We start from the raw sequence: 16,612 nt of genomic DNA, 5'->3' as shown, positions 1-16,612 counted from the left end.
GAGGTAATCGTAAATGAAACCCATAACTTTCATTAACAAAAACAGAAACAGAAACACAGCCGCGCAAAATAGAAACAGAAAGCAGAACCTAGAAATCGAACCCCTATCGATTTAAACACCGTGCGTGGATGTAAAACACGAAACACGAAACACGAAACACGAAAGAGAGAGGATATGATGGATGGTGGTTGCGGTAGAGAGGCGAGATCGTCTTTCTATGTGGATAGTATAGTAGATCGATCTGGTGCGGTGGGCTTTTTTTTATTTTCTGGAAATCGTTTAGTTTCTGTGGCCAAACGCGGTTAGTGTCTTGAACCGCACTCATTCTTTTTTTGGGAAATACATGTAAAGGGAAGGCGGGGGGGGGGGGAATAGGAGGGAGAGAGAAGCTTACAGTAAACCCAGCGTCAAATCACCATGAATCTTAGCCTTCAGCTGCACTTCAATATCAAGGTTGAGGTCCAGCCGCAACCGCAGTTGTTCATCTTTCCCACCACCGCCGCCTTCTTCTTTCTCGCCCTGGTTGCCGCCCAGAATGCCGCCGACGGCCTTGCCCGCCGTGTTGGTCACGCCGTTGACGGCGTTACCGGCGGTGTTCTGCACGAGTTCGCCGGCCTGGTCGACGCCGCCGAGGCCGCCCAGCGGGCCGCCGTCTCCTTGGGGCTGGCGGCGCTGGCGGCGCTGGCGACGGGGCTTCTCGACGGCTTGGTCCATTTCGGGTTCCTCGCGTCGGGGGCGCTGGGGACGGGGGCGTCGGCGTCGGGGGGATTCTTCTTGGGGTTGGGGTTGGGGCGTGGCCTCGGATTGAGGTTCTTGTTTGGGGGGTTTAGGTGGGGATGAGTCTTCTTGTTGTCCTTGTTCTTCTTGCTTGGGTTGGGAAGGAGAGGACTCTTCTTCCTGTTTGGGTTCGGAAGACGATTCTTCCTCTTGCTTGGGTTCTTGGGAAGGGGACGACTCTTCTTCCTTTGGTGGAGGAGAGCTAGGACCGTTCTCGTTGCTGGGAGTCTGAGGATTGTTGTTTTCTTGATCGGCCATATTGAGAGAAGAAAGAAGCAAGGGAAAAGAATCAGAAGGATTTGGTGTGGTAGGGGAGATTGGATGGTCTTCTTAAAGTAATCGCATCCCGCGCCTAAAAACATCTTTTATAGTATCAAGTTTGGAAACCGGTCAGCGTCATCTGCGGCCGAGAGCCGGGCGTTGTCCGGATTGGACCAGAGGAACGCCGATCGGTTGTAGAACAGCGTCATCTGTGCCACGGTTGGGAAGCGACTGGCACGGGATATGGCGAGGTACATGGATGACTGGGGTTGGCAGTGTGAATTGTGCAGGAGGATTATGACGTCTTTTGGCGCAAGGACTGTCTGACTCGCCCCCCCTGGGCTAAGGGTCTGCGTGTCCGCAATTTCCTCGGCCGTCCAGAATACATCTACCACGCCTCTTGCACCGTGGCTGACTCCTGGGTGGGTCATACCAGTAAGTTGCGGACCACGCCGAAGTATCCACGGTATATTTGGCCGGAGTCCTGACCGAAGAATGGTACCGGTGGTGGTAGTGGCAGAATTTTTGGACCAGGCTCAACTCGTCGTCCGATATTGCCTGGATGTCTCATCGAGGCGTTGGCGATCGTCGGCTATACTATTCCAGGTAATTGTTTAATATACTTAGCGCCAGATTTCTGGCCCGATGGCTGGGGTTGAGGCCAATCGTGACGGGCGGAAATTTTGCGACCAGCCGTGTGTCTCCATTTCTGATCCACTCGAACGTTTAACAGATTGCCATGACGCCACGCGACGTCAGTGCGGTCGAAATGGGGGTCCAATGTCATTAATCTCGTCACACAGACCCATCTTTTGATCGAAAATCGAAAGATCGAAATGATCAACACCAGCCATCGATAGGCAGTATCATGACCGTGTGTTAGAACTGTAAAAAAAAAAAAAAAATATGAAATAAAATAAGCAGGAAAAACACACGGTCAATCTCGGGGATATAGTACCGCCTTGAGAATTGTAACCACGGGAATCTTGGGCGTGGCTATTGTTGAGCCATGTTGAGCCATGGACCCACGTACCAGTCAGATATCCTTGCATCCCCCGTATTCATAAAGTAAGCGCCACATGGGCCCGCATCGGTTCCATCATTTAATATCGACTGCCTGGTTGATGAACCTTAGTCCTGCCAAGTTTACCAGTCTTCTGACCAGTGTAATCATCGCAATCTCAAAATAACCATGGATACTGCGATCAGCGCGCCGCCGCGCCATCCTGCAGCGTCTCGGACCTGGAATGGTTGCACGGCCGATAAAACAACGTCATCCGAGGACAGTCCGTAATCGCCTGTGGGTGGCGGCCGAGGGTTGGGCGTGACTGAGAGAAGAAAAGGAACCAATGTCGTCGTTTTTTCCCTTCGGTCATTTTGTTTTCTTTCTTTCCCCATCGATATCATCTTCTGACAGACCCCGCATATATCTATTGACATATCTTCTTGGCTGTATCTTCTGTTCAGCTTGAATCACTTTCTTCCTTATATCTCCCATACTTCCTTACCTTCTGTGCGATCATCTCATATCTAGTTCCCCTCCATTTCGCACTGCATTAAAAAATGGCAACTGCCGAAAAGCAACAACAGAAGCCGGCCCTCCAGGCCGATGAGTATTCGGACGGCGATTATACCGACGACTACGACAGTGACGATCTGTCCGAGACCGAGGGCAAGCAGAAACCACAACAGTCGACTCAACGGCGCCAGCGACGCCGGCGCCGTGACGACGACTATGACGACGATGCCTATTATTCCGACGAATACTCCGACGAATACTCCGACGACGATGACTATGATCAAGCGGACAACAGCCAAGCCATGGTCAAGCCCGGGGGGCGATCAGTAGCCCAGCCCAGCAATAACAACAACACCACCACCATCTCCAGCGGAGACACTGGGGAAATGGCCGCCCCCAAGGGGAGTGCATTAGACGAGCAAGACGGGCTGAAGTTGAAACTGGAATTGAATCTTGAAATTGAAGTGGAGTTGAAGGCTCATATCCATGGTGATTTGACCTTGTCGCTGCTGTAAGTCTCCCCAAGGCCTCTAATTTCCTGAGGAATATATCTCTAAGATAAGCAGATCCTAACGAGAGCAGTGCATGAATGATGAGATGCCAATTTCGCTCTTGTCCTTGCAGTTTGACGTCGGTCTGGCACCCGCGGTCGGACTCGCCCTTCGAGACTATGCCTAGACCACTGGTGTGGTAGCATCGGGTTGTGCTAGCATCAAGGTTATGGCTCCGTTTTATTTATTTATTTTTTTTCTTTTCTGTTCTTTTAATTTGATTTCTGGGTTCTCATTGCTGGGTTGGAGTTAGTGCAATTGTTTTTCTGCTGATGTGATCTCTGGGTTATGCGTGGTGTTGATATTGGTCAATATTGAAAGATTATTATATACCACATTGCTTTGCTTCTGATGCTATTGTAAATGGTCAATTCGACGTCTGGATTTCCTAGTATCATCTGAGTATTCGGAATTGTAGGTTCCGCTGTAGTTTTGTGGATGTTTCTTGGAAGGTTCTGAACAAGCCGTAAGCCTAAAATGATAGACCACGTTCCAGTGTGTGCACATCGTGGTCGATAAACTTGGGATAGAATTCAAATAAGACAGGATAGATACGAGAGGGAGAAGATCACAATGTTGTTGGATCAGGAGTCCAGGGTAGTGTATAGTCAGGTGTCCCACCATACCTCCTAAGTGGCCAACTTGAAGCCAAATGATATAGTTACAATTCTAATATGACTCCTAGCAATATAAGGGATGGTGTTGCGAAAGGTAGTCGAGAAGCACGACCACATGCCGAGGTCAAGCTGGACACTTCTAGAATTCGTTAGCGGCACCGAAAGAGGAGATGACGAATTAGTCTCACACTTCACCATCCCCCGACCACTGCCTCTCACTACCCCATCCAACCTTGCGATCGCAATCCTAGACTCACCAGATTCAGTTGACCCTCCTTAATACGAAAATCAAAGCAAACCTACGCGGTAGACGAAATAATCTAGAACAATGGCGACCTCCAGCGACTCCAAGACTAATAAATCCTTCATCATCAACCACATGAATGGCGACCACCAAGACTCCCTGGCGCTCTACCTCCGCGTCTACTGCCACGTTTCATCAGGAACCGCCCGCTCCGCAAAGTTAGAAGACATCACGCTGAACGACCTCCTCATCAGCGCCAAGGGCACCCGCTACACCGTGCCCCTGGACCCACCGATGAAGAGCCTCTCGGAGACGCGAGCGCGCGTCGTGGCCATGCACAAGGAATGCCTCGCGACACTGGGCCTATCGGACATCGTGATCAAAGAGTACAAGCTGCCGCGCGGGGGCCAGATCTTGGCCTTTGGGATCTGCGCGGCCTTCTTCGCGCTGTTCAGCCGACGCAGTCACTTCCTGCCTGGGTCGGCGGTCTACGAGACGGTCGGGCTGGGCAAGTTCCCCAACGCTACGGAGTTCTGCCACCAGTACCAGCCGCATCTGTTCTTCGGTATCTTGGGTTGTCACGTCGTCGAGGCGAGTCTGCTGGCGTGGAAGCGGTTGCGGGTGCACGGCGTCCCGTTCCTGTCGGGGGTGTGGTGTGCTTGGTATGCGTCGACAGCCGTGGAGGGGATGTCGGCTTGGGTACGGTTCAACGGGATGGTCAAGAAGGAGCAGTCGAAGCGGGAGAAGCATCAGTAGAGGATAGCGGCCTGGACATTGTACATAATTCAATGCAGCCTGCATTTGAACAAATGGATGCCTGCATGAGCCTTATCAGCAATATATACACTAACCTATTTGGGAACATAAAAACTGCTTAGTCAGAGGGTCGTCAATTTGCTGACTAAGATGGTATCCGTAATATTAGTCATCCAATTAAACCCGATTGGAGTTAGGGCACTTAGGGCTCGGAGGGTCACGCACCCACAGACGAGAAATTCGTCCTCGAAACCATCACGAGAGTCTCCCGTCCAGCAACTCATCCGTCGACAACCCCCGCCCCTCGCGTTCCCGGTAAGAACTGAATCTCTAAAGGTATGTTTAATGTTGCGAATCCCTCCCCAATGTCTGTTCTAGATTTCCACGGTCCTTTTGCCTGGAGTTTCGACACGCGCTCAGCTCGGTCGATACGGCGATCCGGCTGAACAGCCGACCATCTGGAGTTGGAGATGATGGAGGATAGCCAGAGATCAAAATGGAGCATTGGTGCATCGATTAGGGCTTCGTCGCATTGGCATGTCACGATGTGTGCAATTTGTGGACAGCTACAAACTCGATTGACTCTGAACCTGCTATTCTCGAACCATCGGCAAAGGATCACACCGGATAACCTGGAGACAGCATTGGGAGGGACCACCCTCCCAGTCACATTAACTAACATGATGAATTACTTCTCCAGTTCCAACCGCAAAAATGGGTATTTCTCGTGACTCCCGCCACAAGCGCTCGGCCACCGGTGCCAAGCGCTCCCAGTACCGCAAGAAGAGGTATGCTTCGACACTACAACAGACCGAGGAACTACGGACCTGCAGGGTCTCCTTCGGGGGATGACTGCAGGGCGTTCCGTCTGCCGGGGGCTCACCCCCCCAGGCAATGACACATGAAGAAAGATTCTGATGGTCTCGTCAATCCAGAGCGTTCGAGAAGGGTCGCCAGACCGCCAACACCCGTATCGGCTCCAAGCGTATCCACCTTGTCCGCACCCGTGGTGGCAACCGCAAGTTCCGTGCTCTCCGTCTCGAGTCCGGTAACTTCTCGTGGGGCTCCGAGGGCATCTCCCGCAAGACCCGTGTCATCGTCGTCGCCTACCACCCGTCGAACAACGAGCTGGTCCGCACCAACACCCTGACCAAGTCCGCCGTCGTCCAGATCGATGCCGCTCCCTTCCGTCAGTGGTACGAGGCCCACTACGGCCAGCCCATCGGCCGCAGACGCCAGCAGAAGTCCGAGGTCCCCGAGGAGAAGAAGAGCAACAGCGTGCAGAAGAAGCAGGCTGCCCGCTTCGCCGAGTCCGGCAAGGTCGAGTCCGCCATCGAGCGCCAGTTCGAGTCCGGCCGTGTCTACGCCGTGATCGCCTCGCGTCCCGGCCAGAGCGGCCGTGTCGACGGTTACATCCTGGAGGGTGATGAGCTTGCTTTCTACCAGAAGGCTATCCGCAAGTAAGCTTGCAGATTCTTAAAAAAAAGGGAAGCACACGGGACATGTATGTTGGGGGTTTTACAACGGAGGGTTTATCTTTCGGGGTTGCAATATATCTCCCGCATCTTTGATAGGTGCATAGAACTCTGACAATAAACGATCCTGATGAATAATATGTAGATTACCACTTATCATTGGTAGCCGAGCAAGATTTATAATCCCCGTACATGGAAATTCACCTCCGTTGAGAAACGACGTCATATTAACGTCTGGACATCCGCCCCACTATCGCCTTCAACTCTCAAGTATCCAGTATTCAGTATCCACTACCCACATCAACACCTCCCCCTCAACACCTTCCCCTCAACCCTCTTCTTCAAACATAGACCCAAAAAGCACATATACATACACATACATATAATCATAAACATACATATCCCCAAGACCCCCAATCCCAAAGAACAAAAATGCCATCCACCAAAACCCGCCTCTGCCTCCTCTCCGACACACACACCACCCTCCCCGCCTCCCCAGCCCACACCACAAACCCCTACCGCCACCCCCTCCCGCAAGCCGACGTCCTCATCCACGCCGGCGACCTCACAAAAGTCGGCCGGCTAGAAGAACACACCCGCATGGTCGACCTCCTCGCCTCCGCCCCCGCAGAACTCAAACTCGTCATCCCGGGAAACCACGACATCACCCTCGACGAGGAATACTACCATCGCATCGGACACTACCGCCATCGCTATCGCTCAGGACACAAGGGCTCGTCTGCGACGTCTGGACGGGAGGCGTTTCTTGCTAGAAGCAGGGTTGATACCGATAACGATGGCGATAACGATACCGCAAGAGGCGATGGTCACACCGGCAACGGTAGTCTCCCCCAAGAAGGCCCGATCGAAGACCCAGCGGTAGTAAAAGCGCTCTACACGGATGAGTCGGCCCGCGCCGCTGGAATCGTCTACCTTGAAGAAGGCACGCACCGGCTGCGCGTGCCCAGCACAGGGGCAACGTTCACGGTGTACGCCTCGCCGTGGACGCCCGAGTTCTGCGAGTGGGCGTTTGCGTACAAGCGGGGCGCGGTCGACCGGTTCAACCCGCCGTCGCCGCGGCGGAAGCTCAGCGAGGCTCAGCCCGGTGCGAAGCGTGCGTTTTCGGCGCCGCATCCTGCGCCGGATTTCCCGGACGTGGATATCGTGATTACGCATGGGCCGCCGTATGGGGTGCTGGATAGGGTTGTGCCGGGGGGGTTTAGTGTGGGGTGTGAGGATCTGTTTAAAGCGGTTGAGAGGGCGAGGCCGCTGTTGCATGTGTTTGGGCATATTCATGAGGGGTATGGGGCGGTTAGGTACGAGTGGAGTTCGAGGAACGAGTCGATGGTTCAGTGTGATGGGGAGAAGACGGTTAAGGAGCGGGGGGCGTATATTGATGGGTCGGCGGGGTCGGGGACGCCGTTGAGGGTGGGGGATGAGACGCTGTTTATCAATGCTAGTGTTTGTACGGTTGACTATGAGGCGGTTAATGCGCCTTGGGTGGTGGATTTGGATTTGCCTATTCAGGTTGGGGGGTGATTTGTATATGATATATGGGTGTGTTTATATTTGACTTGTCTATATCATGTAAATGGATAGATACCTAATGCATCCTACTACATACTACGGAGTACAACATTCCTCAAATGTATTATGAATCAATAACTCCAACCGGGTATACAATCCATCCAGTCGGACAATCGCAGTAATGTACATGAGCGAATGAACAAATGAGAGTCTTTCCAGCTGAGTAGATAATAGAAGGTGAAGGAAAACATCAGTCAGAAGTATGGTATATCAAGGTAAATCAGGTAAGTCAAGGTATAAAAGGTTAAAAAGGTATCAAGGTATTAAAGCTCAACACGGCTTATATCCAACCAGTAAGAAGACAAGATGAAAAAGAGTAAAAGATCAAAGAAAAGAAAAGAAAAGAAAGAAAGACAGCACTCATTAATGTCCAGACATTACAAGATAGATAGGGTGTAGATGGAGATAGGAAAGTAGACGGGGAGGGAAATGTAAGTAAAGAAAGATCACTCCTCATGGACGGTCATAGCACGCGAGTCCCGAAACTCAAGTCGGCTGTTCTTTCGTCCAACGCCTTTGAAAACACTGAGCCTCTTCCGGACCGAATCCCGCACCCCAGTCGGACTCATAGGTCCCTGCGACAGGCTGCTGGGACTGCGTATCTCGGGGCTCTTGATGGAATGCATGCTGCTCTGCGTCACCGGCCGCGGAGGGTCCGTGATCGGGGGAATCGCCGACCACCCACCACCACTACCTCCTCCTGCTGTTGCCCCATTTCGAGGGCTAGTCACGGCCGGTTGGTCGCGATGGTTCGACACCCCGTTCACATGGCGCTGAGAGTTGCTCCGCCCGATGTTCTCGAGAGACTTGGCGGCCGCGCTTCGAGACGCGCTGCGGGACCGTCGCTTTTCCTGCGTCGTTGTCCCGTCCGCGACGGATTCACCTGCGCCCATCGATCGGTTCGATCGGTGGGATGTATGGCGGTGGAGTTTTTCTCCGAAATCCCCGAAGAGACTGCGCCGCTTGCCGTGAGTGTCCCGCGAGCGAGTGGTCGTTTGGCTGTGAACCGTAGCGGCATCGTCATCCCGGTCCTCGCCGTTAACCCGGCTGTTGGAACGTCGCCGCCGCGACTCGCCCTGGATCGTGGCTACCGAGTTGCTGGCCCCGTGGCGCTTGAATGGATTGATGATGCTGATCCGGTGGCTCACAGACTGCTTATCGGGATGTTTGCTCTTGACGGTTTTCTGGGTCCGGATCAACTCCTCCTCGGGGCTGGTAGCCCGCTGACGCGGCTTGCGGTCCGTCTTGGTGCTGAGGGACCGGCGTACGGGGAATTGCAGAGGCTCGAGCACCAGAGAGCTGAGCGAGGCTAGCTCCGAGGCAAACACTTCCTCGAAGCGGCGCTGCAGCTCCGCTTGCGTGGCCTGGTGTGCCGGACGGTTGTACAAGGCGAGAGACTGCTTGATCGCCAAAGCGTGGTCAATCAGTCCCACGGCAAGGGCGTTCTTCATGGGGTCCACGGGTGTGGGTGTCCCCTCACTGCCCTCGGGGTCCTCGTCTGCTAGGAATTCGCGGTAAAGAGCGACACAGCTTGGGGAGGAAGACTGGGTGTCGAGAAACTGCTCCAGCGCCTCCGTGAGGCCCACCAAGCTGGAGTCTTCCCCGTACACGGCCCGCCGTTGCAGCAAGCACAATTCCTGGGTCTTGCGCCAGGTCCGTTCGACCGCGGTTTGCAGGGGTGTTAAGGCGACGGTGTCAACCGTGACAATCTCACTCCGGCGCAGGATATTCGGGAAAGGCTCCGCTGTGGTGTAGATGACCTTCTCCACCCATTGCTCTTGCACGTTGGGGTTGCGAACATGTCTCTTCAGGGTCGACGTGAAGCGGCAAGGCTCGGAGATCAGGAGATGGTCCCGGACGCCCGATGGAACCTTGGACCGTTGATACACAGGATGGCTCATGTCTCGATAAGCGGAGACAGGAGTGATGGTCAGATACTGGCCCTCATAATCATGCACGTCCCCGGGAGACACAATCTGAGCCGCCGGATGGTCCCGTTGCATCCGGTCGACGAAAGTGGCCATCCGCTCGGTCGGGGAGCATTCCAGGATAAACTCCTTGTCGCGCAACGTCGGCGGGAAGCCTAGACCTTTGTAGATAACGCGGAAAAATCGTGCGAACTGTTTCTCCTCCTTGGCGATGCGTTCGTTGATCTTGGCCATTGAGCCCTGAGCCCGCGACAGCTTCATAAAGTCCATCACCGTCTCCTCATACTGTAGCGCCAGCTCTTTGTAGCAAGCAAGGGCATGCGTCCAGGCTTTGGCGTCCTCGAAATGCTGGATCACGGCGAAGTACAGGGTCTCTTTCCGCTCAAAGGCGGTCTGTTCGGGGAAACTAGGGCTGAGAAGCTGTGGGACCGAGGACTTCGGATCCCACTCATACAGGTCGGCATGGAATTGGAGGGCAAGACCGGCCTCGGTGGAGTTGCTCTGCGCTGCCTGCACCTCGGCCAGCTCATGGACGTAACGGATGAAGATATCTTCCCGGCCCATGTCCTTCATGTACTCCATCAGCCGGAGCGTGTGCATGTTCTCGGCCATGGAACCGCTCTGCGACGCCACAAACAGATCGAGAAGTTCGTCGACGGTGCCGATGAGGCCCTTGACGGCATTGGTGAGTTCCGGATCGAAGGCCTCGCAGGCTTCGAAGTATTCGAGCAGCTCCCCGATGAAGAGCTTCTGGACGCCGAACTCGCTCATATTTTTCGACTTGAAGAGGTTGTCGAGGCTGGAGATGATCTCGGTCTCGATGATGGACAGCTCCTGGTTGAGGGTCCACTCGCTCAGGATCATCGTCCGCAGGATCTCCACCGCCACATGGCGCAAGCCTTCGTGGACACTGAGGCAGAGCTCGATGATAGGAGCCACGAGACCGGGCACATACTGCACTTGGTAGCCGCCAAATCGTTCCAGCCCGAAGCGTTCCTGCTCCTCGTCCGTGGTCTCCCAGCCGATGGCCTCCCAGCTGGCGCGCAGCAGGGCCGCACCCTGTTCTCGGACGTCTCCGGCGATCTTCCAGATCGCACGGCGTCGTTGCTCGGGGAAGGTTTCGAGGGCGAGAACGTTGCTGGAGACAACCTTCAGCAGGGTCAGGAAGAGGTTCTCCCACATTCGGGTGTCAAACGACTCCGCATCATCGGGTCCCGGGAGGAACTTGTCCATCATAATGGTGGCCAGGAACTCCAGACTCTTGACGGTGGCCCGGTGATTGTATATGTGAGCACTGAGCCAGCTCTCGGGGTAAGGCTCGCAGTTGAGAATCGACGTGTGCACCTCAAATGCCTGGTTGAGGAAGGACGACAGGTCCAGGCCTTTCAGTCGCGGCCGTTTGGGATGAGGGACTGCCGCGACGGCAGCCAGGACGGCAGACAGTTCCACTAAAGCCTCGTCTACTTTCTGCGCGGTTTTCGAGGGCTTCATGTGGAAGGGGAACGTCTTGCTGAAGAGAAGCGAGAGATAATCGGTGTCGTCCACGCCCTCCGGGATGATCGAGTAGTAGGAAGACACAATGCTGGGCATGAACTCGTACAGCTGCGGGTCCGGCTCCTTCAGCAGCTCCGCAACGATGGCACAGTTCAGCCGGACCTGATCGCGGTACAGGTCGGACACCGAATTCATCCCACCCCAGTAGGGGGCCAGCCAGCCGACGCAGCTGGAGATCAAGCCCTGCCGCTCCGACCCCGAGTCGAAAATGTCCAGGCGGGTGTAGTGCTGGATCAGGACCAGCTTGTACAGGATGAGCATCCCCTTGACGTCCTTGCACGCGTCCATGAAGCTGAACGCGATCATGACCATCTCGTCCTTGGGGAGAACCTTGGTGAGTTCCGGGAGCCACGTGTGGAAGTGCTGGACCACCAAGGTCTTGCTGCCGACCATGGCGGGCGAGGGGTTCTTCATGAGCTCCTCCAGCGCCTTGAAGATCGAATGCAGGTCGCGGTTGAAGGTGGACTGGACGCGCGTGATCCCGATCCCTTCTTCCTTGGCTTGCTGCTGCTGTCGGGCATTGATGATGAACTTGAGGACGTGCCGGCCCACCTTGAAGGTGGCGCGGAGATTCCGCGACTGGTTGGGTTCGGAGCTCGACTGGAGCAGACGCAGGTAGCTGCGGACGAGGCAGGGCGTCGCGAAGGGGAAGTTGAATTGGTTGCCGGCGTAGTGGTCCACCAACGGGCCCAGATTGAACCGTCGATCGTGCACAATACCCAGAACCGTCACGAGATTGTGGAAGATCAGATCCTCGTACTCCTCGTTCCCGGCGTTCTCCACCAAGATGCCGAACAGCGCGTCGAACACGCCACTGAGCTGCTTGACGATCTCGATCTCCGGCACGAAGAGGACCCGCTTCAAGGTGTCGAGAACCTCGTCGACCGGCCGTTCCCGGAAGTTCAGCAGGCTCAGGATGACCTGGTCCTGCGAATACTCCGTGCTGCACAGGTGCGTGTCCAGGCGCAGCGTGGCCAATGGGCCCGTGACCGCCTCGTCCTTGGTCGACTCGTTCTTACCCAACGAACTCCACGGGAGGCCCAGGTAGGCCCCCTTGCCGTTCTCCACGTTCGAGGTGAGCTTGTCGTACGCGTGCAGCAGCAGCGAGTGCGGGCCATCCCGGATGAACGCTTGGTTATCCCACAGGGGCATCCACGCCAGCGCAAACGGGAACCCGGGGGAATCCGCCACGCTCATCACCAGGTGGGACCCGGGGATCTGCTCGGACGGCACGTTGAGACGGATGGTCTGGTTCCACGGCGTGCCCCGGTCGGCGATTGTGGTGCGCCACGCGGTCTGCGCCGGGGCGTTGGAGGACGGGCAGACGCATTTGTCGACCCGGGCCCCCGACGCCGCCCGGACCTCCAGGGTCAACTGCAGGTTGCGCATGCCCGTGTGCGCGGGGACGGGCACCTGGCCCGTCTGCGGGTGCGAGAGCAGGGCGTCCGGCGGGAAGCTGGCACTGGAGACGGTCAGGTAGATATCCGACCGCGGTTTCGTCGGCGCCTGGGCGAAGCCGATGCGCTTGGTCTGGACGATGTGATGCATGATGGTTGGGTTCTTCCGCACCAGGGCGTCGGCGTCGGCATGCACGAAGGGGGACAGGTGGAGATGGAGCCGCGCCGCCTGGTGGGAGCGCACATACTTCCCGCTGGCGCTGGGGAGCAATGCGCGGATCAACCCGTCGAACTCGATCCCGTCCCCATCGTCGCTGCTCTCCTCGGACGGGGACCAGATGCTCATCAACTGCTCCGCGTCCTTTTCGGTGCGCAGGATCTGGGACACCTCCAGGAGCCCGACCCCCACTGTGCGGACCTGACTGGTGTCCTTGGTCGCCGGGGCGTTGCTGCGCTCCTTGGCGCTGGATGTGCTGTCCGACGTCTGCGGCGGCGCCCGCGGGGTCTCCTTGACGGGCTCGGGGCTCTGGATCCCGCGGGGCTTCGACCACATCATGCTCCGGCGTGTCTTCAGATTGCCCTTGGTCGCATGGTTGGCACTGCCGTTAGGTTTGGCGGCTGCCGGGCCCTCCCGCGAGATGGACGGTCGCGACTGGAGCGCGGCGGTCGCGGTCGACTCGAGCGATCGGACGGCGACAACCAGGTACAACTTGGCGCCGCCGGGGGACCCGTCGCCCAGGTCGGTGCCACTCAGGTCGGTGAAGAGCGTCTTCAGCTTGCTGCTCGGTGCCTGGCTGACAAACTTCTCGGGCGACGGGATGTCCAGCGCGTAGGTCTCGGATAGGGACTTGAGGGCGCCGGTTTCCGACTGGGCGCACAGGTAGATCGCGAGCGACACGGGGCCGGGGAAGTTGCCGGACACCGCCGTGACCTCGAGCAGCAGGTGATGTAAAGCGGCAACGTCGGAGGGCTGGGTCGGACTGCTGTCGAGCATGCTCATCTCCGACTGGAGCTTCGTCATCTGGATGGCGGAATCCTCGCCGGTCAGCAACTGGCCCCGTTGCGCGGGGTCCCGAACGATGACATCGCCGCCGAGCATCTTGTTGGCACGGACCAGCTTCCAGACCACGTCGTGGCGGAGGCCCTCCTTCTCCTGCGCGGTGAGGACGTCGTACAGCAGCTGCCGGCGGGCGAAGTCGAGCTCCTGCACGATGGCGGACATCTCTTCGACGACGGCGTACTGGCGCCCCAGCAGCAGTTGGTGGAGATTGGTCGAATGCCACTCCCGCAGACACGAAGCGATCTCGTCGACCAACGGTTCGGCCAGCGCGGTGGCACTCTCGTCGCCGATCTTGAGCATGGGGACGGGGGCGGCCGGTTTCGGAGCGTCGGCGTCGCGGGGCGCCATCAGACTGAGGGGCGTATACGGGAGGGCGGGCGAGTTCACGGCGTGGTTGGTCAGCGACCCGGGGCTCGCCAGCGCGTCGTCCTCCTGCTTGTGGATGAAGATCTGGGCGGGCTTCCCCTTCTTGGCGACGACCACGTTGGAGGCCTCACCGACCACGTGCACGTCATCCTGCGAGAGAGCCAGGCTGCTTCGCAAATCGGCCCCCTCGGTGTCGGTGCGGTAACTCTGGCGGTCGCCGTTCTTCGCGGGGCGGTTGGGGTCGGCGTCGCCCAGAACCTCACGAATCTCGACGCAATTGCGGGGGAAGATGCCCGAAAAGACGCGCGCCTCGAGGGTCTGGCCCTTGTTGCTGGTCAGGCCCGCCAGCAGCGACGGCGGCGCGACCAAGTAGCCACGACACCATTCGCCATTGGCGCCCCCTTGTTCAATGATGTAGAGCTCATCGCCGAGCTCCAGCGGTAGGTCGGCCGGGGTGGAGGGTTGAAAGGGGTAGATAGCGACGGCGAAGGCGATGCGAGGTAGAGGCCTCCAGGGCATGTCTGCTCAAGAAGCGGCAATCCCGAAGGACACCCCGCAATGGTTGTCACAGTGGCCGGTCGAGGAATGAGGGGGTGGGTGGGCGCGGTCACCGAGGGAGCGGGGGCGCACGAGAGGAAGGCGGAAGGCGGGGAGAATTCTTTTCCAGATCGATCGATGGAATGGAGCGCCACATGCAGAGCGATCCTATTGTGAGCGCTGAGTGACGGAGAAAAGGGGGGGGGGAGAGGGAGGGCGAGGAATGTGGACGAATGCCGACAGGACGGGAATCAATTGCGGATGGACGAGGTCGGTATGTTGTCGCAGCCGCGGGAACCTGAAAGGGGGTGTGGGTAAAGAGCGAAAAACGAAGCTAGTCGAGAAGGGACACTACAGCTCCATGACAGAAATCCGCAGGATTGCAGAAAGGAATGACCAGGGCTGTAGAGTAGGAAGAAGGAAAATTGACAAGGGAAAACAGGTCGTCAATTGGGACCAGGAATAGAAAGGAGGGAGAGAGGGGAGTAGAGTAGCTCCGTAGGCGAGGAATCGCAATCACTAGCAATCGAGAAGTGTCCCCAGATGATCGGCTTTCCAATTTGGAAGGACCGCAAAGACCAAGACAATGGGCATTGATTGAATAAATTCTGCGGCCGCACTCTATTGGCGAATTTCCCCTGGTTTTTCCCTGTGTGTGTCCTTTTCCTTCCTTGTTCTATTTTGACTTATAATTCTTGTGGTTTCTCTTTCGATTTCTAAAATTCTGAATGTTGTGATTTGGGGAAGCCCTGGGTCAATCACATATCCATTAGTTTGGCCCCTAGCAGATTATTGCATGGAAGGCCAGGCCTGGTGGAGCCCTGACCCTCAGGTTGTTCACCTTGGCAGGAACCGTGTGGAGATGCACGAGTTGAGACTGGGTATATCTTATTGGTCTAAGGGGTGACGATGAGATATTTCAATGAAAGAATGTGGGAGACAGATGGAATGAGCTAAGGAATGACCAGTGGATGAGATGGAAGAAGAAGAGAAGAAAGAAGTGAAAGATGAAGTGAAAAAAAGTGAAGAAAAGGAGAAAAGAAGGGCTGCCTGAGGCGACTCTCCATCCTCCCCAATCCACATATGAAGTTGAAGCATCTTCAAGACATCAAGAAATGGTGGATCTTCATTCAATCATCTCTCTCCTTCCAGATGAGAGGAATCTCTGATCAGCAAGATGCTCTCCACCTATCCCTCCTACTACGTTACCCCAGAGTCTTCATACTCCATACTCATACATACACCCATAAGTCTATCAAATCAAACGGTGCACGTTCAATTCAATCCAATCCCCCCCCCTCAACTTCCCAATCTGACCTATCACCTGCATCCTCTTTTACCTTTTTTTTTTAAACCTTTCTCTCCCTTTATCTCGTCCCTTACATAACCAGTGTAAACTCACCCAGGTAACTAACTAACAAACTCCCCAGTACCAAGCAGTTGATCGGGAAACACGGATGAGATCGATAGGAACCAAGGTTTGACGCCGTGAAATGAACCCCCTGAACCAGACCTACCGACCTAGACGAACCAAACTTCCACTTTCCGATCTGGAAATCAAATCGGTCGGTCCGTCCTTAGTCCAAGTTACTCTTAGGGTGTCTCGGGAATGGCAAGCTTGGACCAGGGGATCGTTTGTTGCGATTGGTTTGGAGGATCGATTATACTAACTTTATAGGTGATTATGTAGTATACTCTTTCGATGGATGAACGGACCGGATTCAAACTCTGAACTGGATTAGTGGTGTAGTTTCTATCTTATTCAGGAGTCTTGTTGAATTCCTCGAGGATTATTAGGTAAACTAAGCAGGATTGAGGAGGATTTCAACCTGAGGTATTAGATAGGGGATGGAGCGATCGCCGAATGCTAGATTCATAGAAATCACCAGACAAGAACTCCTTGAAGAATACATATAAAATAAGAGATAAGTCAAAATAGAATAAATAATATAATATAATATAACAGGTACCCTGCAACTACAA

The 16,612-nt window shown here is 55.6% G+C and overlaps 6 protein-coding genes across 6 annotated transcripts; 4 read left to right on the top strand and 2 right to left on the bottom strand.

The window, feature by feature from the left end:
* Positions 1-88: 88 nt before the first annotated feature.
* On the bottom strand, positions 89-1,332 carry BDW47DRAFT_42664 (uncharacterized protein). The gene is made up of 2 exons (XM_024819003.1): positions 395-1,332; positions 89-268 (listed from the first exon to the last, which is right to left on the bottom strand). Exons 1-2 carry the CDS (start codon positions 1,033-1,035, stop codon positions 262-264), a joined length of 648 nt encoding a protein of 215 aa, XP_024675917.1. The 5' UTR covers positions 1,036-1,332; the 3' UTR covers positions 89-261.
* A 1,115-nt stretch (positions 1,333-2,447) lies between these two features.
* Positions 2,448-3,485, top strand: BDW47DRAFT_98766 (uncharacterized protein). The gene has a single exon (XM_024820722.1). It carries the CDS (start codon positions 2,602-2,604, stop codon positions 3,070-3,072), a length of 471 nt encoding a protein of 156 aa, XP_024675916.1. The 5' UTR covers positions 2,448-2,601; the 3' UTR covers positions 3,073-3,485.
* Positions 3,486-3,936: 451 nt separating this feature from the next.
* Positions 3,937-4,853, top strand: BDW47DRAFT_98765 (DUF2470 domain-containing protein). Its single transcript, XM_024820721.1, has one exon. The coding sequence runs from the start codon at positions 4,054-4,056 to the stop codon at positions 4,723-4,725; it is 672 nt and encodes a 223-aa protein (XP_024675915.1). The 5' UTR covers positions 3,937-4,053; the 3' UTR covers positions 4,726-4,853.
* Positions 4,854-5,439: 586 nt separating this feature from the next.
* Positions 5,440-7,739, top strand: BDW47DRAFT_115126 (40S ribosomal eS8 domain-containing protein; the record flags this gene model as incomplete). The annotated part of the gene is made up of 4 exons (XM_024814761.1): positions 5,440-5,513; positions 5,661-6,185; positions 6,626-6,937; positions 7,046-7,739. The coding sequence occupies 4 exons, from the start codon at positions 5,440-5,442 to the stop codon at positions 7,737-7,739; spliced, it is 1,605 nt and encodes a 534-aa protein (XP_024675914.1).
* A 314-nt stretch (positions 7,740-8,053) lies between these two features.
* Positions 8,054-12,528, bottom strand: BDW47DRAFT_98759 (guanine nucleotide exchange factor DCK1). Its single transcript, XM_024820720.1, has one exon. The coding sequence runs from the start codon at positions 12,464-12,466 to the stop codon at positions 8,234-8,236; it is 4,233 nt and encodes a 1,410-aa protein (XP_024675913.1). The 5' UTR covers positions 12,467-12,528; the 3' UTR covers positions 8,054-8,233.
* Positions 12,529-13,779: 1,251 nt separating this feature from the next.
* BDW47DRAFT_98757 (uncharacterized protein) lies at positions 13,780-15,030 on the top strand. The gene has a single exon (XM_024820719.1). It carries the CDS (start codon positions 13,943-13,945, stop codon positions 14,534-14,536), a length of 594 nt encoding a protein of 197 aa, XP_024675912.1. The 5' UTR covers positions 13,780-13,942; the 3' UTR covers positions 14,537-15,030.
* Positions 15,031-16,612: the final 1,582 nt, after the last annotated feature.

Source organism: Aspergillus candidus, assembly GCF_002847045.1.
Source record: "Aspergillus candidus strain CBS 102.13 unplaced genomic scaffold BDW47scaffold_3, whole genome shotgun sequence".
NCBI classification, from domain to species: domain Eukaryota; kingdom Fungi; phylum Ascomycota; class Eurotiomycetes; order Eurotiales; family Aspergillaceae; genus Aspergillus; species Aspergillus candidus.
Note: the sequence above shows the minus strand (reverse complement) of the source record. Positions and strands in the feature narration are given on the sequence as shown.

What these genes read in the sequence shown, in the direction of transcription:
- BDW47DRAFT_42664 (XM_024819003.1), bottom strand. Translation starts at nt 1,035, where the DNA reads ATGGCCGATCAAGAAAACAACAATCCTCAGACTCCCAGCAACGAGAAC.
- BDW47DRAFT_98766 (XM_024820722.1), top strand. Translation starts at nt 2,602, where the DNA reads ATGGCAACTGCCGAAAAGCAACAACAGAAGCCGGCCCTCCAGGCCGAT.
- BDW47DRAFT_98765 (XM_024820721.1), top strand. Translation starts at nt 4,054, where the DNA reads ATGGCGACCTCCAGCGACTCCAAGACTAATAAATCCTTCATCATCAAC.
- BDW47DRAFT_98759 (XM_024820720.1), bottom strand. Translation starts at nt 12,466, where the DNA reads ATGAGCGTGGCGGATTCCCCCGGGTTCCCGTTTGCGCTGGCGTGGATG.
- BDW47DRAFT_98757 (XM_024820719.1), top strand. Translation starts at nt 13,943, where the DNA reads ATGCCACTCCCGCAGACACGAAGCGATCTCGTCGACCAACGGTTCGGC.